Source organism: Emys orbicularis, chromosome 5 (genome assembly GCF_028017835.1).
Source record: "Emys orbicularis isolate rEmyOrb1 chromosome 5, rEmyOrb1.hap1, whole genome shotgun sequence".
In the NCBI taxonomy this organism is placed as follows: domain Eukaryota; kingdom Metazoa; phylum Chordata; order Testudines; family Emydidae; genus Emys; species Emys orbicularis.
Window position 1 is genome coordinate 113,008,442 of NC_088687.1, and position 26,690 is coordinate 113,035,131.

At 39.9% G+C, this 26,690-nt stretch overlaps 1 protein-coding gene across 1 annotated transcript in view; it reads right to left on the reverse strand.

The window, feature by feature from the left end:
* Positions 1–26,690, reverse strand: part of SLIT2 (slit guidance ligand 2) — a 419,446-nt gene that overhangs the window by 24,310 nt on the left and 368,446 nt on the right. Inside the window, exons 26-29 of the mRNA XM_065405536.1 lie at positions 23,794–23,918; positions 23,553–23,650; positions 21,882–22,021; positions 163–256 (exon numbers count right to left, since the gene is read on the reverse strand). Of these exons, the coding sequence (XP_065261608.1) occupies positions 163–256; positions 21,882–22,021; positions 23,553–23,650; positions 23,794–23,918 (457 nt within the window). The remainder of the gene's footprint in view (positions 1–162; positions 257–21,881; positions 22,022–23,552; positions 23,651–23,793; positions 23,919–26,690) is intronic.

The window sequence follows — 26,690 nt, forward strand, 5'->3', positions numbered from 1 at the left end:
AACAAATGGGTCAGGTTCTGCCATTGATATGTGATCACAATTATTATGAATGTGTATTGATAGCAGAATTGACCCACATGAAAACAAACCCTGAAGGGTTGGAGTAGAATAAGAGAATGGTAGAAATAGTGTAGTTGAACTATGACAATATTTTATGCTTACTTGTATCCTTTGGGTGTCAGGATGCACTTTGAGTCATGTTGACAAGGATTCAAGTCTTGTGCACAGAAATCTAGTTTCTCCTCACACAACTCACCTGCAACATAATATACACTGTCAGTTCAGGGCAAATACCACAATGCCCTGACAAAATTTGTCTTTCTCTCAATAGCAACGCTTACTATAATCAGCCACTGTGATTTAAATTGTTAACATGGAAAAATTCTATACTTTATAATATGTAAGCAATTGATGTATTCTGATTTTTCCTGATATCCTTCAGGAAACAGCGTCTCCAGACTGGTCTTTCCCATTGAGTCAACAGTATAAATGCAATTTCTTGCACTTAAAATTAGGTTGCTGTCAAGCAATTAAAAAAATTAATTGCGATTACTCGCACTGTTAAACAATACTAGAATACCATTTAAATATTTTTTGGATGTTTTCTACATTTTCAAATATACTGATTTCAATTACAACACAGAATACAAAGTGTACAGTGCTCACTTTATATTAATTTTTGATTACAAGTATTTGCATTGTAAAAAAACCAAAAGAAATCGTATTTTTCAATTCACCTAATACAAGTACTATAGTGCAATCTCTATCATGAAATTTGAATTTACAAATGTAGAATTATGTACAAAAAAACTGCATTCAAAAATAAAAAATGTAAAATTTTAGAGCCTGCAAGTCCACTCAGTCCTACTTCTTGTTCAGCCAATCACTCAGACAAACAAGTTGGTTTACATTTGCAGGAGATAATGCTGCCCGCTTCTTGTTTACGTCAGCTGACAGTGAGAACAGGCGTTCTTCTCATGGCTCTCTTATAGCCGACGTCGCAAGATATTTACGTGCCAGATGCGTTAAAGATTCATATGTCCCTTCATGTTTCAACCACCATTCCAGGGGACATGCATCCATGCTGACGATGGGTTCTGCTTGATAACAATCCAAAGGAGTGCTGACCGACGCATGTTCATTTTCATTATCTGAGTCAAATGCCACCAGCAGAAGGTTGATTTTCTTTTTTGGTGGTTTGGGTTCTGTAGTTTCTGCATCGGAATACCTTGCAATGCCGGCTACAAAAGTGCCATGCAAATGCCTGTTCTCAGTTTATGGTGACATTGTAAATAAGAAGAGGGCTGCATTATCTCCTGTAAATGTAAACAAACTTTTTTGTCTTAGCGATTGGTTGACCAAAAAGTAGGACTGAGTCGACTTGTAGGCTCTGAAGTTTTATGTTGTTTTGTTTTTGAGTTCAGTTATGTAACAAAAAAAAATCTACATTTGTAAACTGCACTTTCAGAACAAAGAGACTGCACTACAGTACTTGTATGAGGTGAATTGAAAAATACAATTTATTTTATCATAATTATAGTGCAAATATTTGTAATAAAAATAATATACACTTTGATTTCAATTATAGGACAGAATACTGTATGAAAATGTAGAAAAACGTCCAAAATATTTAATACATTTCAATTGGTATTCTATTGTTTAACAGTGCGATTAAAACGACGATGAATCGCGATTAATTTTTTTGAGTTAATCGTGTGAGTTAACTGCAATTAACTGACAGCCCTACTTAAAATATTTTGCACTTTAATGTAATTATCTACTTGTGGTGACTAGGAATACACTACTGCCTCTATTTTCTCTCACTGATACAAACAGGCCATCAATATTCTTTTCCCCCTAGTTCAACATGAGCAAATTACACATAGTGATATTATATATACACGCATATATAATTAATGGGCATACATCCTGCCCATACTGTGCTTAGGGATCCACAAATCTAGTGGGTCCTGTAGATTCCAAGGATTGCCCCTCTTGGCATTTGCTCCAATTAGCAATGGAAGTAGAGTGAGTAGAGGAGAAGCAACACGGGGTACTGACGGAAGAAAAGGTGAGAAGACTAGGGGTCTCAAACACTCATCCTCACTACTGAAGTGGCCCTTTGCTGTGAGGAAGCAGGAAAGCTGCCATCCAACTGCTTTGACACCACACTCTCACCCATCAGTGCTTACTGTCTGTCTCCTACAGTGGCGCCATGCAACTGCCACCATACATAGGGAAGTAGTACACAATGGCTTCAGCCTCTTTCCCCGATTATTACAGGACATGAAAATTGATGCAGGAGGACAAAGAAGGAGGCATGAGGTGAGGAGTGGGACAGTACCATTTGGGACTTTTTTTCCTTAAAGGGTGAGAGAGTTGGGGAAGGGAGAAAGATGAGAGATACTAGTGTGGGGTAGAATATACTTTTTGGGAGAGTGGCATTGGAAAAGAAGTGTGTATGTAAATCCAAATATTGTTGTGCCCTGGATGTATCTGATAAAAAAAGCAGCTAATTCACATAGTTAATCATTCACTTATTCCTCCTTATAATCATGTGAAACAATCTACAATAATGTTTACAATAAAGATTTTATTTTGTGACTACTTTACAGTAACCACGAGAGAAGCCTTGTTTCTTTATTCAGCATATTAGTTACTATCATATCTTTTTATGTGGTCAAGGAGTGGGTAATTTTTTGCTGGGCATGTGCCACACTCGTAGAACACTGTGTTTTAGATCTCTATAAATACTCAAGGCAAGGGATGACATTTTCCAGGCAGCCAGGGGGATTTGGACATATATTCTATTAAAAAACATGGAAGAGGTATAAATGCCTGTGACCATGATCTTTAGCATCTCCAGTCTGACCGGAAGGAAATCTGTGAATATGAAGGAGTAAGGGGTACATGTGCTGAGTGAGTTTCTGAGGTTATACACAGTAACCATTCTTCTTCCCTTCCTATGCTCCTCCAACACCTGAGACAGACTTCTAAGCAAGATAATGGAGTGGCTGATACAGGACTTGATTAATAAAGTATTAAAAGGACAGTAATGTAATTAATGCCTGTGGTGGGGCGGCTGCCCCACGCACGGAGAGTGTGGGGTGGGGCAGGCCCGGGTGCCTGCATATCCCGGCAGCCAATAAGGGAAAGGCTTGTTGCGAGCCAATCAGAGCCCAGATTGGGGACAGCCAATCAGGGCCAAGCTCAGCCATATAAAAGACTGCTCAGGGAGAGAGCGGTCAGTCTGTCCCAGGCCTTCAGAGGGGAAGGTCTGTCTCCAGAGCTGGGAGGCCAGCACCACGGACAGCGCAGTGCAGGCCAGCCTTGGAGAGCGGGAGAAGGTCCTACTCCGTAGCCTGCCAGGCGGCAGGCCTGGAAGGAAAAGGCCTAGCGGGGAGAAGGGCCGTTGGGGAAGCGGTCCAGAGGAGCAGTCACAGGAGGAAGGAGGACAGCAAGGCTGTCGCTAGAGGGCCTCTGGACCGGGACTCAGAGTAGTGGGCGGGCCTGGGTCCCCCCCTTCCCCCCTTTTTTGTTCCCTTTGGCCATACACTAAGCCATAGGCCGCAGGGAGCAGCCAGCCGGAACCACGCCAGATCCTGGACTGTAGGGATCGGACTTAAAGGTGTGGGACTGTTGATCATCCCCCCCCACCCCGGAAGGGGGCGCGAATGGACAGAAGGACACTGTCGGAGGGCAGTGGTCCAGAAAGAGGACTCTGTGCGTCGGGAGCACAGTGGGTCCACACGCCAACCCCTGGTGGGACGACAGATGGGACACCACCAGAAGGAGGCACTCTACTGGATCGAACCGATTCCCCGAGACGACCAGTAGGAGACGCTGCGGTGGTGAGTCCCAACCCTGTCACAATGCCAATCAACATGGGTTTATGGAAAATAGAGTCTATCAAACTAACTTGATACCTTTTTATGATAAGATTACAAGTTTGGTTGTTAAAGGCACTAGTATTGAAGTAATATACTTAGAGACTTCTGTAAGGTGTTTGACTTGGTACTGCACAACATTCTGATTAAAAAACTTGAATGATATAAAATTAACATGGCACACATTAAATGGGGAATCATCATCAATGGGTGTTTCCCCAGTGGGGTCCCACAGGGATTTATTCTTGGCCCTATGCCAAATACCTTTTTTTAAAATCAATGACCTGGGAGAAAACATAAAATCATCACTGACAAAGTTTTCAGATGACACAAAAATAATTATTAGGACAGGTTGCTGACTCAGAGCAATCTGGATCTCTTGGTAAACTTGGTGCAAGCAAACAGTACACATTTCAATATGGCTAAATGTATACATCTAGGAACAATGAATGTAGGGCATACTTGCAGGATGGGGGACTCTATCCTGGGAAGCAGTGACTCTGAAAAAGATTTGGGAGTTGTGGTGGATAATCAGCTGAACATGAGCTCCCTATGTCACTGTATGGCCAAAAGAGCTAATGCTATCCTCTGATGCATAAGCAGAAGAATCTTGAGGAGGAGTAGAGAGGTTACTTTACCTCTGTATTTGGCACTAACATGACTGCTGCTAGAATACTGTGTCCAGTTCTGGTGCCCACAATTCAAGAAGGATGTTGATAAAGTGGAGAGGGTTCAGAGAAGAGCCACGAGAATGATTAAAGGATTAGGAAGCTTTATAGTGAAAGACGCAAAGAGCTCAATCTATTTAGATTAACAAAGAGAAGGCTAAGGAATGACTTGGTTACAGTCTATAAGTTTTTACACAGGGAACAAATATTTAATAATGGGCTCTTCAATCTACCAGAGAAAGATATAATACAATCCAATGGCTGGAAGTTGAAGCTAGACAAATTCAAACAGGAAATAAGGTGTAAATATTTATGTTTGTGCTGTTCTAAACAAAACACGCCATTCACAAGCACTAGAGGTAAAGTCAAGACAACCTGTAAAGTACTTTGCAGCCATCTGTTGTAGAAGAGCTTGTTTTTCAATTCCATGGCAAGCGTTAACTTAATCTACAGTCCAGTCCCAAACTGGGGTGTTAGTATTCACCCTGGAGAACTAGACTTGCAGCTGAGAAAATTCACACAAATAGTATTCAACATACAGCAATGCAGATCTAGACTTGGCCATCAGAAAATCCATACCAACAAGTTCCATGCAAAGCTTTCCAAAGGGGTTTGGTAGCCCACTGCCAATCTATTAAGACATATTTCCTGTAGAGCTGCACTGTCTTAATGACACAGACTGCCAATCTCATAAAGCCATGCCAATGTGTATATGAATTAATAACACAATGATCTCCTGACACAGGCTGCTCGATGGTTCTCAGGGAAATTGCCAATAATAATATTATTTAATCAATATATACGGGCAACTGAAGAAAGTTCAAACACAGGCCACTAGGGCTGACTAACCCACAGGACTTGAATTCTGTCCCCAAAGCCTCTTGCCTTGTCTGTCTGTCAAATGCAAGATTGTTATTAGATCAGTGCACAAAGAATCCTAAAAAAGAATCCCACAACATAACAATATCCTACCAAACACAGACCCTTCTCTTCTGAAGGAGTGGTATTCAAATAAATAAATGGTTAAGAGGGAGTAATTCTTCACACACACAAAATCAACTTGCAGAACTGACTGACGAAGAGATTACAGAGGTAAATTTTTTTTAATATTTAAAGGGTGAAATACATCTTGGCAGAGAATTTGAGAGAATTCTAACTCCCGTGATCATAAACTGAAACAAACAAAAAACATGTTTTATTTACTTAATTTATGTGTGTTCTATAGGCTAGAAACATTTTTTAAATGAAAGTTTTTTTTTACTTCTGGAGCACAATTCTTCATTAAATTATATGACTGTGGAATCACATAATATATTATGTCCTGATCCTGAGTGATATGAAGATGTCCCTGCAGAATGCTACTGAAACTCAGTATTCACAAGATTCAGGTACAAAACCTCCTATAAATGCCCCCAAGTTGGATTTTCTTCTTACTCATGCACCAGAGGGTTTCAGAAACTTTCAGTATCAGGCACTATATGCCTAATGAGGTAAGAAGGCAATCCCAGCTCCAGAATACCAGGGGACTTTCTAGCTCCCAAGAGTCAGTAAGTAACTTGACAAAATTTGGAATCCTACAGACTTCACAAAGGACCCTTAGAAATAATTCAGTATTGAAAACCCGTAATACCTAGAAAAATCCTGTCTAATTGACATTGATATAACATGGACAATAATTCCATTATCACTAAAACAATGAGGAGTCTGGTGGCACCTTAAAGACTAACAGATTTATTTGGGCACAAGCTTTCGTGGGTAAAACCCCCCACTTCTTCGAACATGTATTGCTTGTTCCACTGGTTAGAGATTGTGCCAAAGGCTGCATTATTATTGGCATATTATCATTGGCCCTGACATTTTAAATTGCCTGGGGGACTGCCAAATGTGGCAGACTTCTCTGTGGAACAGGAATTTAACACTGTGCAATTCTCCTAACCCTCTAGATCTGGACGTGGAGGGTATACTGAGGTAAAGGGGGCATGACAAGAGTATACTGCACTCTAGTAATTGTCAGCTGGCAAATGGCTCCAGTTTGCTCTAAACTACACAGAAGGCCAATATCCCTCACGGATAAGGGAGTTTAAAACTCCATCCTCTATCTGTGGCCAGTGGATACTGGGTACAGTTGAAGGTGGAGGCCAAAAGTGAAACTCAGCTGCAAATACAGTTTTGTATTGTTTCGCCTGAAAATATAAGATCAATCCAACTTTGCTAGAATCTGGGCCTACAGTTGCCAAATGGTCTGAAAACATCAGCAACCACTTCTGAGGACCTGGTAAAAGTTTGGTTTTTTTTTTTTTTTTTTTATGGAAGCTTTGCACAATATATAGAGAGTGCAGTCTAAGGTGCAATGACTGGGGTATGAACCTATTGTCCAATTAAAAGGTCTCCTGACTCTTGTTGACTTGAAGGGATACTACATAATGTGTTCTGGGAGTATGAAAGGAAGGAAAATATTTCCTTACATTTTTGAAAATATTTATTTCAAAAACCCAATGAGGAAAATGGACAAAATTGTTAAGTAAATCAAGAAGTCAGTCCAGACAGAAATATTTAGTTCAAACAGTACATTAATAGGTAATCTAAGAAGGGAAATACTGCACTACAGCAAGGAAGTGGAAATCCTGTGGCCAATGTGGTGAAGAAAGAACATAAAGAACCGTATGAACAAAGGCCAGGTTTTGAGTAAATATGGTCTATTTGATCAAAACAACCATGGATACTCTGAAAGATTTACAGACAAGAGAAGCGAACTAAGAACAAAGTTTTCAAAGACGCCTTAGAGTGGCCTCCAAAATTTGCACTCCTGAAATGTTGTTTTTGCATCTACATATATACAAGAGAAAAAACATAAAAATAAATAAATAAGAGATACAATGCCTAACTGCCCATCTAAGTATTTGCATAAGCACAGTTGTAGGCACCCAAAATATAAATGAATACAAAAAATAAACTAAAAATTAAATAATAAAAAAACCTTGTAGCTGTTGAAGAATAAGCATGAAAAACTTAGTAGCAAATTTTTTAGGTGTAATGATTTGAAGAACACTTCTGAAAAGTTGTTCCTAAGAGAGTAAATAGAGGGACAAAGACTGAAGTTCTAAATTCTCCAGAATTTAATCAGTATGGACAAGATGAAAGGGAGAAAATTAATTTACAAAAAGGAAGAGATAGTGACAAAAGTGAAACACCTACAAAAAGAAATGGCAGATTATGTCTTTTGTCTTTATTTGGAAGGAAAATTTTGGAAAGCCACCTAAATCAGGAATTGTAGCTCCCGTTTTTTTAAACATACTTCAGGTAAGAAAAATGGTTGTGATACTACTGTGCATCTTTAAATTCAACAAAGTTTCACTTCAATGTTACATGTGTACAGTCATCCACTCATTCACCCATTTAGTAAAATGATAACTGACTTTCATAAGTTCCCTGTCAAGTGATCAGATTCTTAAAGACTAGAAAATTGCTATACAACAAGTGTTATATTTTCTAAATCATTTAGAAGATCAAGCAATGAGATTAATTAGTTTAAATAGTCAGTTTTGCAGAAAATATCAAAAACAATTCTATAAAATAATTCCACAGTTTAATTAGGAACAGGAAACATCATTTTATGCATCAGATATGTTGCTTAATTATTTTGCTCAACCTCAATCCTCCAATAGAATTCCACTCAAGTAAATGGGATTCTATGTGGGCATTGGGGACCAAGCTAACAGATCCTATTTCAAGAACAAGGCCTAAAAGTTCATCAAAGATATTTTTGTTAGCTAAAATGGATGTTATACACTTGGACTGTCAAACAACATATTAAAGATGGTTGATTTACCATAGGTGATCCTTGCTTATCTAGTGGGAAGAGTTTATCAACTGGTCAGACTTATATATTAGTTTTCTGTCCTCGCTAGATTATAATTTATGTTAATTACTTGAATGAGAATATTTAATAGCAATTATCCAGCTTTTCTAAAGCTAAAAACAGTAGCAATATAATAATGAGGAACAATACAATCACGTTCAAAAGGATTTAGATCATTATTATTGTTATTTTGGATAACTGGATAAGTAAATTGTATGTGTAAATTACTACATTATTTACAGATGAGTTGGGAGGTGGTGTAACAGAAAATGAAATTATAAATGAAATAACTTGACAAAGTACCAACCAAGAAAATTATCTGAAGGTATTACAGAAATATTCTTAAACCCATCAGCACTGCAGCAAAGGCAAACAGGATATTAAAATCCAAACCAGGAACATAGTCAAAATAAAATTGACTACTATTTTTTTCTTAATCACCATAACAAAGTATACAGTGTTCCAAAGCAATGTGTGTGTGTGTGAGATTATTTTTTATTCTGTGTTAGGCCACCATAAATTGTAAGTCTATTTCTGCAGTCTTTTTACTTTCCATGAAAGTTAAACAGTTTTTCCTCCTCATGTTTTTGATTGAAGTCACTAGTTATTAACTACATCTGATTCATACAGCAAACAGATTGTTTTAGAGAATGTTAGTTCTAGTTAAACTATATGGTGTTAAACTGGAAGGTTGAGAGTTTGACAAACTGTACACAATCTAAGTACTGTATCATCTCAAACTATTAAAGTACTTGGCATATGAATAGGAAAATATAGCATAATATAAATGAAACTGTAACCACCATGCCAATTAAAACAAAAGAACAAAGTTTTAAGTTGTTTTAACTAAGATTAAAATACAAAATTCTCAGTGGCATTAGGAAGCAGATTACAACTCAGAGTATTAAAGTCCCATTGTAAACCACTGAAAATCAGATTGTCAAAATTATTTTAAATATAATTTCTGACTCTGCCTCACCTCTGCATTATTCCAATTTTATACCAGTGGAATTCCGTTCATTTACATCCCATGCTAGTGGATCCCCAGTGCAAGACTGAGACATTAGTTATTACAATGTTTAATGTAATAACAACAATAGGTATTGGCAGGTAAGGACTGTGCAATATATATATATATATATATATATTGCACAGTCCTTACCTGCCAATACCTATATATATATAACATCATGCAGAAAAATAATGAATTATGGCCTGATGATACCAAACAGTACTCATGGGAACAGGCCCACTGAAGTCAATGAATCTAATCACATTACCAAGGATTGTGTACATTCTCAGGATCCGGCTTTTAATCTTGAGTGGAAATGCATCATAATTAGTGGAATGATCACACTGCTCAAATAATAATTTACAATTGTTTGAGATACAATAGTTACATTAACTGGAATATTTTATTAGGAGCAACCCAGGGTGAGAGTAATAAAAGCATTTCTCTTTAAACTCTCATAAGTCACAATACCAAGGCCTTGATTCAGCAGGGTACTTAGGCACATGACTTAAACTGATATGCCTCTCACTTAAATTGGGCTACCTAGGTGCTTAAAGTCAGGCATGTGCTTAAGAACCATATTTAACTGGTGCCCAGGTGCATTAGATGCATTAAAATTTTTACTCGTTACCACTAGGGCTGTGTAAATACTATATATTTGGAAATGTGTACATCAGGTTATATAACTGGTTGGTGTAGTACTTCATTAAACTGAGAGAAATATTTAATTTCTATTATTCCTTTTTTTTCTTACTGAATTAACAATTAAGATATCAAGGCCTCTGCAATAAACAGACAGACTTATACTGCTAGTAATTTATGATCAGCTAAATGCACTTTCATATACACTAGTAAACTAAGTAGCATAAAATATGCATCACATTTCTATACACCTGCTTAATTTTGTCTTTGAATCCTAGTTTACCTCCCCTGAGCTTTTTAATAATTTGATTGTGTGGGTTATACTAATTACAATATATTATGATGTTCACTTGTTTCACACATTTCCAATAACTACAACCTTTTTTCTGATTATGTTTTCTCCTTTTAATCTCATATAAAATAGATATTTCAATGAGGAGACATAATTATACAAGGGGAATATCCATTCAAACTTGAATTGGGAACCCTGTGTGCAAAGTAGCACATCTACAGTTTATACTCCATTTTAAACTATGTTTTTCATCAACACAAAAAAATTCACATTTTGATATTTTTAAAGTTCTGAAAGAAAATTCAGATCATTTATACTTTATGCTGCAAGAATTCAGTGAGTGTAACAAAAGTACTTTGCACACTTATAAAGCAAATTTCATTAAAAAAATTACATATACTAGTTCAGTAGTCAGTGCAGTTTGGTTTTGGTTCAACATTAAAAATAAGATGATGGATTTATTTGTAAACAGTGGTGTTGTGTTTGAATGGTAGCTAGCTTTCCTAACGATATGCACACTATTAGTCATAATAAAATAAAGCAATTGTACCCCAGCCTGGCAGGGTGGTCATAGAGCAATGAGCTACTATATGAGGGTGAGAGTTAACAGGAGTGGGCAAACTTTTTGGCCCAAGGGCCACATCTGGGTATGGAAATTGTATGGCCGGCCATGAATGCTCACAAAATTGAGGATTGGGGTGTGGGAGGGGGTGAGGGCTCCAGCTGGGGGTGCGGGCTCTGTGGTGGGGCAAGAAATTAGGAGTTCAGGGTGTAGGAGGGGGCTCTGGGCTGGGGCAGGGATGCGGGGGGGGGAGAGCTTTGGCTGGGGGTGCAGGCTCTGGGGTGGGGCTGAGGGGTTTGGGGTGCAGGAGGGTACTCCAGGCTGGGACCAAGGGGGTTGGAGGGCAGGAGGGGGATCAGGACTGGGGCAGGGGGTTGGGGTCCAGGAAGGGGTTAGGGGTGCAGGCTCTGGGTAGCGCTTACCTCAAGCAGCTCCCAGAAGCAATGGCATGTCCCCTCTCCGGCTCCTATGTGGAGGCGCGGCCAGGCGGCGCTGTGCAGTTCCCGGCCAATGGGAGCTGCAGGGATGGTGCTTGGGCGGGGGCAGCATGTGGAGCGCCCTGGCTGCTCCTACGCATAGGAGCCAGAGAGGGGACATGCCGCTGCTTCTGGGAGCCATGCAGAGTGGGGCAAGCCCCCTACTCCGCTCCCCGGCTGGAGCGCCAGAGCAGGGCAAGCCCCAGACCCTGCTTCCCAGTGGGAGCTTGAGGGCCAGATTAAAATGTCTGGCGGGCTGGATGCGGCCCCCTGGCCGTAGTTTGCCCATTCCTGGTTTAGGATCTGAGTGTGTTTCTGAGCAGCAAACTGAATCCTTAGGAGTATCTTATGTTGTTTTTCAAAGACCCATTCCCACCCATTCAAAGAATGGCACTAACAGACTCAGTCCACCCTTCACCTCTCTATAGGAGGATTTTCTGTGATGGGGGCAGACTGTGTGGGGGGAAAAGATCAAAAGAGGACAGGAAATGAGGAGGAGGAAAAACAGGCATATCCTTCAGCTACTTAAAATTAATCATGAAATACCAGTGCTAGGAACTGATCTAAATATGTAATTCAAAATGATGGATTAGAATCTCTTCCATTATTGGGTTAAATCAACCTTGTGTTTTAGTGACATTAATGTTTTGACAGAAACCCAAAACATAAGGTTACTCAAAATTAAGGCTGCATATATCTCCATTAACTTTCTCTGTTGCACAGCCTCATATCACTGTGTGATTTTTTTTTAGATGCAGTATGTGCTGTAACACTTGGTCACTACAATGATAAACAGGAGGACATCACAACCTAATGTCTAGCAGGACAATTCATATAAGAAAATTAAATGGGTATTTTAGAATCTAGAAAGCACTAGAACAGAACCAAAGTAGGTCTTACACCTGTTGGGTACAAGCTTTATTAGGAGACCATCTCTGTAAAGCAAGCCATTTTTATTGGTCACCAGAGAGGATGCATATGGTAAGTTTTAGTATATTTGAAAAAGACAATGTTTACAGTGTTAATGGTCTGTTCTTGTATCACTGTCTTCTGTGCAAAGAGCTGTATTTTTACCTTTAATAGCATTCATTTGACATGTATGGAGAAACAGTAAAATGCCTGATCTGAGGATTTAGGGTAAGCTTGCTAAATGTTAACTATATCATTTCTCTGATCACGTGCATACACTGAAATCCATGCACCTTTAAAGAAAAGAAAAGCAAGAAACCAAGGTAAGTGAAAATAGGCTTAAAAGACAACTGACCTTTTTCCACTTCATTCAGATTAGCAGCTTGCAGTGACAAAGACAGAAGAGACAAGAGACTTTTTACATTGTAATACAACAGCACATTAAGCTAATGCACAACTATAGCAGCAGAGAGGTTTGCATAGCAAAGTGAAGCAAGCTTCAATTTTTTACCTACAGCAGAACAAAACAAACAAGAAAAGTAAGAAGTATGTGCTACTGCTGGCATAGAAAGAGTTGCGCTGCTAGACCAAGGAGATATGTGTTCTAATGACATGGTAATGAACAAGAGAAATGATCAATTTTAATTTCTAGGATGTACATGTAATGACCTGACAGTCATTAGATTTGAGGATAAAAATGAGATGATAATTAAGAGAGCAAGGCAAAGTTAAAGAGTGCAGGACATAATGTGAGCAACTTTACATGTTATTCATCAGCAACTCCAGGTCTCTTCTGATCCTGTGTGCTTATTGTGGGTTTCAAGGTTACATTCTGTGACATCTTAAGAATGTTTACAGTACAACACACATACCATACTTGTCTTTGACACTGTGATGATAGTGTTAACTGCAAAGCACAATCTTAACTTGGCAGATATGGAATTGTGACTATTAAGAAAGCCACAGCACGTTTTTCAATTCCATGCCAACTGTTAGACAAAGATATCAATATTCAAAATGTGGCAGGAGAGATGCACACATTGACAGGTTTTGAGATAGAACACCCTTCACAGTATTTTGAAAGTTTACCTATACAGGAAATTGCTGTTTCAGAGATAATCTTGAGATCCTATCACGCCTACCATCCCAAAAAATAAACTCAAGCATGAAAAAATTACATTTTAGATTGCCAAATTCCGAACAACATTTTCTTTATCCTGTGTAGAAATATTAAACTGCATTTACAGACAGCCATTCACTCAAAAAATATTCTGGCATGGTGCAAGTCCACATTCAGTTGCCATGCACCATGAAATCTTCAACACGGGCAGATCCAAGAATTAATAGAACAGAACAAGAACCACAAGCATCTAATTGGAAAAATATAACCCAAACTACTAATTAAGTCTTAGAGAAGGAAGGAATTAAGCTTTAAAAAAGTGGTGTAAATCAGTAAACTCTACTGAAGTCAATGGTGATCTAGGGCGTATTACACCAGCTGAAGATCTGACCCTACATTCCTGTAACTGTTCACTTCAATTGATTTTACAGCTAGTTCTGATTAGTAGAACACTATCAAAATATTTGTAAGAAATTTATTTTTCTGTGTTAATGATGGTTTAGATGACTAAAATACATATAATTTGAACAAAATGATTTACACTTGTCACTGTTTATACTATGGTTACTTATGGCATTTTACCCAGTGAGGACAATAAAAACAGATTAGTCAGTTTCACTTTTGTTTATAGTCAATTTCAATTTTCAGTTCTCACACATTAGAAGAATGCTGCAAGGCCTGAATTGCAAACACTACCGAGAAATGTTTTAAATACACCTGGAACATTGTTAATAGTTTTTTTTTCCTTTAAAAAAAAAATGATACTGTTTCTATTAAGCAAGCAGTATCTCCCACAATTCTAATTCTGGACATTCTGGGCTAATCTCCTCTCTCTGCAACTTCACAGAGGTGAACCAGTCTCTGGCCAGGCCTTCTCTGCTCCTGCTTGCCACCAGATGAGTTATTCCCAAACTGTGAAATGTGCATAGCCTCATTATTGACAAATATTCCAGAGATAATGAAACAACTATGTACATTAGATCAGGAAGGACTGTCCTACGGTAATGATTCCACTTAATGGCTGATCCTTGGCTCATGAGCCATCTAGGGTGCACAGAATTGTGCAAGATGCTGCTTGCAGAAAGGAAATTATTGGTAAGAAAACTTCCGTTCTGCAGCCCGGCATCTCCCACAATTCTGGACGTCTGGGAAGTAGTGAGCAGTGATCAGATATAGGGAGGGTTATGAAAGAAGAGGTTGGTAGAAAAGAAATACCCGCCTTTTTATGAGCTCACTCAAAGGTCCATATTATTCTAGACCACCATCTGCAGGCCCTTCTGCCAAAGGACACATCTGCGGAAGATAGATAGGCCACCTTGTAGTGCTTAATGAAGGTATTAGCTATAGACCAAGTGGTCGCTTTGCAAATTTCCAGAATGGATGCACTTGCTCATTCCGCCATGAGGTTGCTAAGGATCTCGTGGATTGTGCCTTGATGCCTTCTGGTATAGGAAACACTGATGTATAGGCTTCCACAATACATAGTCTAATCCATCTAGTGATGGAGGACTTGAAAACTCTAAGTCCCTGGCATTTTGTGTGGAAGGACATGAATAGAGAGTCCGATCTTCTCATGGACTCTATATGTTTGAGATAGACTTTCAAGGCTCTTTTGATATCTAAGCTTGGATAGCTACTAAGAAACAAGCCTTAACAGATAAATAAAAGGCCAACGGTGAAGTCAAAGGCTCCTCAAAAGAGATGGCTTACCAGGGTCCTCAAAACCAGAGGTGGGTTCCATTCTGGAAAGTGATCTGACCGTTAATCTGGCTAATTGGACTACTTGAAGGAATCTTGCTATCTGTGAATTTTCTGCCAGAGAGCCCGAGGATCTTGCGAATAAGCACGCTACTAAGAGTGGACACCTGACATACAATGGTACTGGGCTGAAGGCCTCTTTCTATGCCTTCCTGGTGGAAGTACAGAATGGTTAGGATTCCAGGATTTCCAGGATATGCATTGTGCTGTGCACTTGTAGAATCTGACCAGACAGAGGAGTATTTTTATAGTCTTCTAGCCAAAAGCAATGCCTTAATGACTCTAGACGGCAGACTAAGACCTTCCAGCGCCTCCCTCTCAATAGCGTTGCTGTTAGTTGAAGCCATTTTGAGTCCAGATGAAGAAAAGGACCTTTGTGAGAGGATGTCCACTCTCCACGGAAGCTGGTGTGGGAGTTCCAGTTAAATGAGGTCTGAGAATCAAGGTGTCCTTGGCCAATGAGGAATTATAAGAATTACCATCGCCTGTTCTCATTTTATTTTCTAGACCACCTTTCCCAGTAGTGGGAAGGGTGGAAATGCACATAGTAGGCCCTGCAGCCAACTATGCAACAGGGCGTCTGTCCCCATGGCTCAAGGGTCTGCCTCCCTTGTGAAGTATTTTGATCTCTTTGCATTCCTAGGATTCGTGAATGGATTGGTTGAAGAGAGGCCAAATGTCTAAACAATAAGTTTGAAGTGCTGAGATCCCTCTAGGCTTTCCCCCTGGACCTCAATTTCACTGTTTTCCCTTGGAGAATCTATTGTCCCTTTGCTGTTACCTGTGTGAGGATGAGGGGCAAAAGGAGTGCCTCTGTCTGAAGGCCAGTCTAAACTCTCTCCTGGGGGCACGTAGTCAGGAAGGGAGAGATTGTTTGGATTTTGCCACAGTCAGCCACCACCTTCTCCAGATTTTCTCCAAAAAGGAGAGAGCATATAAATTTGGCAGTGCAAAAAACTAACAGAGTATCAACTGTCCGGAGATGGAGACATAGATAGTGTATGGCTCTGAACTAGAGGCCATGGCTCGGGCTGAGAAGCTCATTGCATCTATTGAGGCGCCAGCTACAAATGCTGCTGCTAGGGAGACTTTCTTTAAAATGGATCCAAAGTCAGGACGATCTCTGTCCTTAAGGGCTTTGAGATCTTGCAGCTACCTGCTTTGCTAGGACGCTCAGAGAGTGGTGGAGGAGGCTTCAAAGTCCTTTTTGAGAATGGCCTCCATCTTTCTATCCATAGGATCCTTGGGGCTAATCATCCCAGGGGAGGGATGCTACAGAGCCAACAATAGTGCCTTTAGGTTCTTGAATGTTATAGAGCCTGAGGTCGCTCTTGTTAATGTGCTTGTCCTTATCAGGCTTGTTCCATTCATCCCTAATCACTTCCTTGAAGGAAGAAAGAAGAGGTATTGCTGCCTTGGGGAAGGCTTTTGAGACAAGAAATTTACTCTAAAGCTTACTCTGACGAGACTGCTCAGGTTGGTTTGAATCATGGAACAGCCTTGATGCATGCAGCTTTACATTTCTTAAAAAAAAAAAACACACAAAAAACCTTTGCTGTATTTCCCCCCCTATTCCTGTTTGGATGCAAAGCCAGACTGCTCACCTTCCCCAGTGGAGGAGCGGAAAGAGGATGAGGAGGAAAAGAAGACAGAGGACTCGTATCCAGTGGTGAGCTGGAGCCGGTTCGCGCGAACTGGTTGTTAAATTTTAAAGCAGTTTTCGAACCGGTTGTTAACCCGCTTTCCTGCGAGGGGGCGCTACGGCTTTGATGGGCTCTGGCTGGGAAGTGATGTAATTCCTCCTCCGGCCGCCGGGGGCACTGCGCTGCGGGAGCCATGTGGGCCGCCACCTGGCCCTAGGCACGGGCCCTGTTGCTGCTCTCCCGACCCCTGGCCCTGGGGCTCCCGCTGCTGCCTGGTGGGTCCCCGGCTGCTCTGCTGGGCCTGGGCTGCATCCTGCTGCTCGGGCTGCTCCGAGCCGCTCTCCCCGTGAGTACCCGCCACCCTGCCCGAAGCCAGCCCCTGCTGCACCCCCTGCCCTGCTCGCACCAGCCCCTGCCGCACCCCCTGCCCTGCCTGCAGCCAGCCCCGCACCTCCTGCCCTGTCTCTAGCCAACCCCTGCCGCACCCCCCTGCTTGAAGCCAGCCACCCTCCTATCTCCAGCCAGCCCCACACACCCCTGTCTCCAGCCAGCTCTGCACCCCCTGCCCTGCCCGCAGCCAGCCCCACATCCCCTGCCTCCAGCTAGCCCTGCCACACGCCCCTGTTTGCAGCCGGCCCCACGTCCACTGGAGCAGCTGGGACCCACACCTGTGCACACCCACACATGTGAACATACAGCAAGTGTGAAAAATTGAGACGGGGTGGGGGGTAATAGAAGCCTATATAAGAAAAAGACCCAGACATCGGGACTGTCCCTATAAAATCGGGACATCTGGCGGGGACCCACACATGTGAAACAGAGCTCAATTTAGTTCAGGCCCATCTTTTTTTAAAAAAAACTTTAGGTAGGGTTAACATACATGTCAGGCTTTTTGGTTCTTAAATCGCCGTCCGGGAAAATACGGACATATTTTTTATTGTTAAGTATGACTCCTAATAACTCAATGCATTGCCACTTCTTATGGAGAAAGGTACAAAAAATACATACTGTGGCATATCCCTTAAATCAGAACTTTTTATAGGGAACCCATTGTTAAGATTTTGGCAGCTCATCACTGCTCGTATCTTTTTTGTGTGTGTGTGTGTGATTTTTCCTTCTCTTTTTTGCCTGTTGACATTTTTTAACTTGTTTAGCTTGTTTCAGGAGTGTAATAGCTCTGCTGTGGCTTTGGTGAGGCCTTTTGCAGCTTGCCTTCCTTAGGGCCTGAAGCCCCCACAAGAGGTTTGATTCAGAATCCTCCCCTGCTGAGTCCCATTCCCCAGCAGGACGGTGGGACTTCTTGTCCAACCTCTCCTGGTTGGCTTTTGAGGGAAGGAAGTTGATTAGATGCCCTGCTTCTTTCTCCAGGGCACTCAGGACTCACTCTCAGATGGGGGTGAGGGGAAGGACTTATGGCCCTACAAGCCTCCTCACTTTGTTCTGAAGGGGTTCCCTGGGACTTACCCCCAACTTGAGCAGTCAAGGTCCTCATCACTTTTGGAGCCTCACCCTGCTGGGATTCCTGGTCCATTTTCCCCACTGGAGTTGCGTCTGCCTGGGTGGGTAGGGGACCCAACCTGCCTGTCCGACTGGTAGCCCCAGGACCTAACAGAGTTGGAGTCAGTTGTCTGGGTACAGACTGGACACAACTCACTGTCTGCCAAGCCTGGAAAAGCTGCCTCACAGACAGAGCAGTGCTTCAATTTGACCCAATATTTTCTTGGCTGTTCTGCTTTGCCTGTACAGGGGCAGAGGACCCAGCAGGGAGATGCTGAAGTGGAGACTCAGGGAAAGTTAAATCTCTGAGGGGCTAACCAACCAAGGGAGGAGGAGGAATGTTGGCGAGGAAGAGCACCGCTCCCCACTGCCCAAAAAGTAGGCAGAAAAAGATAAAAAACAGAAGAGTGAGGGTGTGAGCAACAAAAACTGCCACTGTCTGCTGCCACGAAGAATATGGTGGCAAGCTGAAGGGGGAGTGGAAGGGGTGGAGCATGGCCAGAGAGTGCAATGCCAAACACTGATCTGCCTCTGTGAAGCTGCCGAGAGAGGAGAGCTGCCCAGATATCCAGAACTGTGGGAGACAATGGACTGCAGTATGTAGAGACTGCTGCACGTGAAATTTACAAAGTTCTTCATGCAGATTGAGTTACTTAGACTGAGATTTAGTTACTTACCTTTGAATCAGGCAGAGAACAAAAAAATCAAAAACAATTTGTGACTTTAACCAATTGTAGCATTATTTTACACTACTGTTTCCCCATTCCCCATTCTCCGATCTTGACATGGTTTGTTAGCTGTACAAAGTTATAATTATAACATGATAGGCTTATTTATTTCAAACTGCAGGGTCAGTTAAGGCAGGATGTGAAGTCATTGTACATTGGGTGAAATCACAGTAGCTGATTTTACGGTGTATAGAGTTATATATACCAGGCAAATCTGGCCATATATATTTAGAAAGTATTTTGGGGGGAGGGACAGGATGAGGAAAGCCTGAGAAGTACTGAAGTATTTTAAAAACTTGACCATAATCTCTAAATACAATACAATTAATCCTACAGACCTTATAAAACTGTTTGGCCTTATTTTCAGAGATGTTGAGAACCTACAGTTCCCACTGACATCAACAGGAATTGTGAATACAGTACATCTCTGAAAACAGAGTTAATTGTTTGTAAGAGTTAAAGTTATTTTTTTTTCTTTAAACTAGCCTTAAAGCAACAACAGAACCAAATCAAAGTTTTGATTTAGAGAAACCAGGATAAAGTTTTCTTCTTAGAGCCATTCTGTCCAAGGACAGAATGCTGCCCTCCACAGAAATGTAATTACCTGACATTTCCCCAAGGACAAGTCAGCCTTTTTGTTTTACAGTACTGTTTTCTGGTGTTTTGCCACCAGACTAAAAAACAAACAACTGCAACAGAAAATTAAAATAAAAACACATTACCAAGATTTCTCACTTCCCAATCTGTTACATTACATTTCCCTAACCACGTATACACAGAGATACTTAAAAAGCAAAGCAGGACAGAAATTGTATAAAAATATACTTAATAATTTTATGCTATTACATTATTTATTAATGCTAAAGATGTTCATAAAATAGTTATGGCCCTGTGACGTTCCTGTCTCAGCAGACAGGACTGGAGCAGTCTAACCTATCTGGAGAAAAGACAGGTCTGAGACAAAAGCCACAAAACAAAAACAAACCAAAACACTGGTAACACGCTACAAAGTTACTAGAGCTAAAAGCTCATGCACATGAGGTCTTAACCTTTTCCATGGATATACAAAACCTCAAAAGAGCTAATGCAGAAAATGGTTTGCTAATGACACCTCGCTCTATACTTCCATCTCTTCCAATCTACTTGTGCGGTGGAATGACTTACCTAGTGGCTAATGGAGATTTTAAAATAGCTGACAGCTAGCTGGTTAAGACTCAGCTCAGATAAGACCGATATAAGGATTACAGGAAAAATGCCAGACATTATATATGCACCCTTATTCGGGCTGGGGTTTGGCTACCGTTTGTTTCTAAGACTTACAGCTAGGGATTCTCTTGAATCATCAGTTGCTCCTAGATATACTGATAGTAGCAAATGGCAAAAGAGTGTTCTGTCATTTGTACTTAACAGAACATTGTGTCCTTTTCTTTTAGATGTGGACCTCACCATACTTATTCATACCTTTGCTATTTCAGTTATTGTAATTCACTCTGTATGGAGCCACACCACCAAGTCATTTGGAAATTGCAGATAGTGTATGAATGCAGTTAACTGACTTGTAAGTGGTATTTCTTGCACAAAACACATTTCCCTGAGTTCTGTGACCTGCATATGTTGCCAGTTGATTTCCAGGGTGCAGATTTAAAGTTTTGGCTTTAACTTTTAAAGCCTAAAGGTATGGGCACTCAGTGGGGGTGTGGCATTCAAGTTAATATTGCCCTGGCTTACACAGAAGAGGGTTGGTAGTTCTTGGTGAGGGCCTTTGTTTCTGGAATTCACTTTCCTCTTTAGCCATCCACCAGAGCCTAGATTTAGTGCTTTTTACAGCATGCTGCAAGACTCACCTGTTTTCTCATGTTTTTTCTTAGGGGCAGGGAGACCAAGTGGGATTATGGGATATGGCGATTGAGTGGAGTTTATTCTGGGGTCAGGGCAGTTCTTTAAATACTTTGTGTGTTTGATTATGAGTTATGTATTTAAGCTGTATATGCACCTAGCAATTTACTGATACACAGTGAATGCATCTCAATAAATAAAATATCCTGCTTCCTGTTCTCTAAAGTTCCTGATTTTCAGGATCTTCCATTCCCACTTTCCAGCTGAGGCCACAGAGTCTGTAAGAGTGACTACAGCAATAAAACTGGAGTAACCACCCTTTATATGAGAAAGGAATGGTTTATACCTGGCCTCCAACTGACACTGACAGGTGAACAGCTACAAGAAAAGATTACTGGGGAGCACGTGTGTGTGTGCATGCTGGGGCTGAGAACAGAGGGAGATAGATTACATTCCCTTGTCACCACTATGTTTTAGTGTAGGGGGAGCTCTTGCCACAACCGCTGTTCTGTTCTGGCAAGGTGTGAGCTCTCTGCTCAGTTAATGTTTTGTGGAGGTGAAGGAAGGAAACCATAAGGGTTGATCTTAGATCTGTACAGCTCCTACTTTTTTCTTCTTTCCTTGGCTGTCCTCCACTGGGCTTAGCTGGACCTTAGTGCTCGTGAAGACAATTTTATCTTTTAAATTAAAATAAAATTTGAATGATTTTTAACTTTCAAAATGTTGTTTGTTAATACAAAAAAATCAATGAATGAACATAAAAAGTGTGTTGATGCAGCGTGGTGTGTTGGTGGTTGTTTTTTGTTTGTAATTATACATTTTACCAAATAAACCAAATAAAAGAGTCAGAGTGAAATCCTGGCCCCATAGCAGTCAATGGCAAAACTTCCATTGACTTCAGTGGAGCCAGGATTCATCCACAAACTTTAAAGCATAAGACTATTCATTTACAATCAGTGTTAAATTGCCTGTGTTTTCTCTCATATTCCTACCAGTATATTCAGGTGGACAAAGGCAAGTGTAGTTGTTAATTCCATCTACACAGGTAGAATTATTTTCACAGTCATTGTCTTCGCAGTCATCAACATTCACTTCACAGTTTTCACCTTCAAATCCATCTGCACAAGTGCACCTGTAACACAGAAAATACACTTGCTTATAGTGAATCATCAGCAGGGGAGATCAGACAACTAAACACATAATTATAACATTAGTTATTAAGCACTATATCATATGTAAGAGTGTTCTTAATTTTTTTTTAACTGTATAACACTGCCAGTATTTTTCAGAAAATAATTTTAATTAAATATAGACCTATCCCCTGCATTTCAAAACTAAATGTTTCCTTCCCCATTTATGTTCTTCTATTGAATGCATGCTACCTTTATATTATAGGACTGCTTATGAGTGCTGATCTCTAAAACTGATTTTTTAAAACATACAAAATATCGCCAAAGTATTATAATACATTATTACATATAAGGCCTTTATCTTGCAAAGATTATGCACATGCTTAACTTTACTCATGTAAATGTTTGCAGGAGTAGAGTCTAATATGCAATATATATGAATGTAATACATAATAAATAAATCATCATTATATTATATATCAAGACTGTAAACTCTTCAAGGCAGAGATTGTACCTTCTTTTATGCATGTTTTCACAGCATGTAGCATATTAAAAACAAATAATAAATAAAATAAACATATTTTATTTATATATATATATATATACACAAACACACATACACTTGACACATATTTTTGATATAATTCAATGTAGCTATTATTTTTATATTGCACCCATAACTGTGATTATGTTGTTAATTGGACTTTGAAAACACACAATATTAAAAAAGAAGAAAGATAGGTCAAATTATGAGGTTTCAAACTGTGACTGTGTCCCTTTAGATTCTAATTAAAACATGACTGTGGCATGATATTAAAATGTATACAGTTAATTTTTAATTGGAAAGAGTCTAATCTTGGAACAGAATTTGGATATATAAATAGGGATAATTTCTTAATGAATTGCAGAATAAAGAGCATTTCTTTTTAAAGTGGCATTTCTAACAAGCTTGAGGAGTAGATTAGCATTCTAATGTGAAATTATTAGTCATTTAATAAAGAACTATATTTCATAATTCATGAAGTACATCTGGAGTAATTGTACTGTGTGATTAAATAACTCAAGATTTAAAATGCTCACAGCATGTTTATCTACTGGCATAGTGGTTTGGAATGAATCATTAATTTTCTGTTTCACTGGGATTTACAACTTATCATTTACATGCTGTCTGTTGAAGTAATACACACAACAGCAGCTGAATTGTGAGACTTTTTCAGCAGGGATCTAGCTAGCTATTAATTAACATAATGGAGTCAATACTATGTTGTCTTACCCTGATATGCCTTGACTAATCACATTTTTTTTAAACAGTTTTAAAGCACTTTAAGCTTTCTGAGGACAGAATTTTTTCCTAATACTTCAGAAGCCCTGAAAGACTACTGCTGTGGTTTTGTATTTATCAACAAATATCTCCTCTCCTCATTACTCTCTAGGATCCAAAGATTAATAGCCAAAAGATTTTAGTTTTCCTTAACAAGTAGTTCAATCTCAGTAGACTTTTCTTTTGTTTTTATTGATGAAAAAAACCGCTACCAGAATCCATCTTTTTCTCCTTCTTTTAAATGGCAAGTTCCACCATGTTGGCAAGGGTTACTGATGCAGGCATGAATTGGAATATCACAGTCCTGGCCCTGCAGACAGAACAACAAAATAAAAGATAAAATAAAACAAAAAAGACTGGTGGAAGCGAGCAAAAAGAGACTTCTTTTCATGAGTGGGGAGAACAATGAAGCTTATATTTTCCTCAACTCTCTTCTCACCACCCAGTACATACCTTGAAACCATATGGGCAGGTACATCTGTAGAAGTCAACAGGATCATTGTTACAAGTGCCATCATTTTTACATGGATTTGATAAGCAGGGACTACACTTTGCAAGTATATTAACATCCACAGGCCCTTAAAGGAAATACACATTTGTTAGTCAGAAACTAACATCTCTCATCATTTCTTTATTTTTGACAATAAACTTGTGTTAATTTGCTTATTTTCTATTTATCCTGGTATTTCTGCATATTCCATATGCAGGGCTAGCCTTAACTTTTTTTTTTAAATCAAGATTGAAAACATTTGGCCTTCATCCTTCCTTTTCCAACACTAAGGGGAAAAAACATCCACTGAACTATTTCATCCTCCTCTCTCCCCAACTCTAAAATTAAATAAATCATTTGCATCTACCATCCTCACACCCTACTCTGTTCTGACGGAAATGAACAACACAGCCTCAGCTCATTTGGCTCTTAAAACCAGAATGTCACAGTTTTCAGACTTGTCCCTAGTGGTGTTTGTTTTGTGCTGTTTTCCATTTTGTTTTTTGTTTTAAACCATATTGACTGTACACCTGGAGGGTCTACTGGCAAGCTCAGCAAGTGAAATTATCACCGGTTGCGTAAGCATAGAGGTATCATGGGACCACAGCGCAGAGGTCGGTCATAGAATGATGTTACCACCCTACCCTCCATGAAGCCTCCAAGTGAACAGCCCTCTATTCTAGCCCTCCTCTACAGAAAGCCATGTCTATGTGCAGCTTGAGATTGTGGACACTCGTGCATGTGATGAACCTACAAGCAATGTGACTGCACTGTCACCGCATGCATACACCTACTGACTCAGATTGGAGCTGTTGTCCATGCTTCTGTTCACTTTCCCCGCAATACAGGTGAGCACTGTTTGTTAGTTTGTGTATTCAAGTCCACACTAACAAAATTGAGCAACTAATACTTATGAAATCTGAGGTTTTGTAAAGTCAATCAGCTAAGAAATTTGTTGTGTACTCCCCAGAATATTAAAATACTTCACAGTTGCCCTTTTTGAATTTTTGGAGCGTCTTCAAAAATGTACCTTTTCTTGTAACTCTTTTTGTGTAGAAAAAATTTCATCTAAACCAGGCAGAAATTATTTAAACAATTAACTGGGAGCCTGAAAATTTCAAAACACATTTTTCCCATGGTTCATTTTCTAGTTATGAGTTGGGTGGGCTGGATTTTTGTTACATGATTGAAGTCACAGGCTATTTTTTCATTATGTCCAATTAGCAGAGCCTAACCCATGGTTTGTCTTCGTAGGCCCATGTGGGAGATGGGACCAAAAGAGAACAGAAGGGCAACTGGGTCTGTCATTTATTAAGAATGCCTGATAAGTGTAGCCAACCATTGGCCCACTCTCCTCACTATCCAAGTTAACAACAGTAGGTAAAGAAGAGTCTGTTTCAGAGTCTAAGTGAGGTGAGGAGGACTGCATGTGGATGGAGAGCCATAGGGGGCCCTCCACGTTTTGATATTAATCTAAACTAAACACCAAAACTTTTGAGCTTCCTATGTTATTAAGTTTACATGTGGCTGTTCAATCCTAAGGCTGGTTTACTGCATTATTTTATGTGTTTTCCTATGGTGAGGTTGGATTACTGTGTGCTCTTGACCAGTAAATAGTTATTATGAAGCAGATGTTTATAATGAGGAGTATTTTTTAATAAGCAATTTTATAAATGGGCAAGCTAGTTCAGTGCTTGTATGCGTAGTTTTGCGATTGTAAAGTCGAGGCTTGCATTTGTCTTATTTCCTTTTTAGTCCCACACAAAGGGTAAAAAAAAATTTAAAGCTGAAAATAAGAATATTTTGTTATTCTGAAAGTCACAAATAAGCAGAGGAAAGTAGAAAATTGTAAAATACTCTACATCTCAATAGGGTAGGAAGCCAAAAACACCTTGTCTTTCCTCATCTCTATTATGCAGCTGAGGGACAGTTATATTCAGCTGCTTTGTTACAGGCAAAAAGTAATCTTTTCTTGCTTGGGTGGAACATCCTGAAAAAGAAACATTTTTTTTTTTTAAATTCCCTGAAACATCGATGGTGCCTTGCAATAAAGAAGGCAAGTTGACATGTGACTGCTCCTTCCCAATATTATTTTACACAACTTTCATTTGCTAATCTTCAACCTGTCGCTATTTGCAATAAACATCCTGCATAAGTAACTTTCATTGAGTAATGCCATAGCTTCACACTGAAACTATTGGGAAGAGATGCTGGCTGGGGACCAGGCCAGGAGAGTTGTTTAAATCTGTCTGTTGCTGCTGGCCCTTCTGGCATGTGACATGGAAGCCTTCTTCCCTTGGTGTAATGCAGGATTGGCTAACCCAGATGCAGAGCTGAACACACATCTTTGTGGGTGCTAGGTCAACATTAAAGGAAAACTTGGTGGGCACAAAATCACCTAAAATACAAAGACTTTTCATGTGGGGGAGGAAAAAAAATCTAATATTAACAATAGCTTTGCCAGCGAATCAAAGACACTTCAAAGATGACTTTGGGCATAAGGCTGGAGAATTTTATCATTTAAAATAGCTCACTGGAAGGCTGTTTGTACCAAATAGTAAATACATTACAAATCACACTCCATGGTTTTTCTTGCCAACCTGTGTGATAATCAAACATTTTTGGGGGGGGAGTTAAATAGGGAGGTTTTTTTTATAGTGAAGAAAACATCTATGGAAAGGAGCTGAAAAGCTATGCCATCATAAAGATATTGTAGAGTGTTCTAGCACAGAAGAAGCTGACAAAAGTTTACTTTGAAAACTGCTGGCGTTGGTGTGCTTCTATGCCAGAGCTTGTATGACAATGTAAAGAAATAAAAATAAAAATAAGCTACAGTAAGGAGAGGTGGTGTTTATTAGCA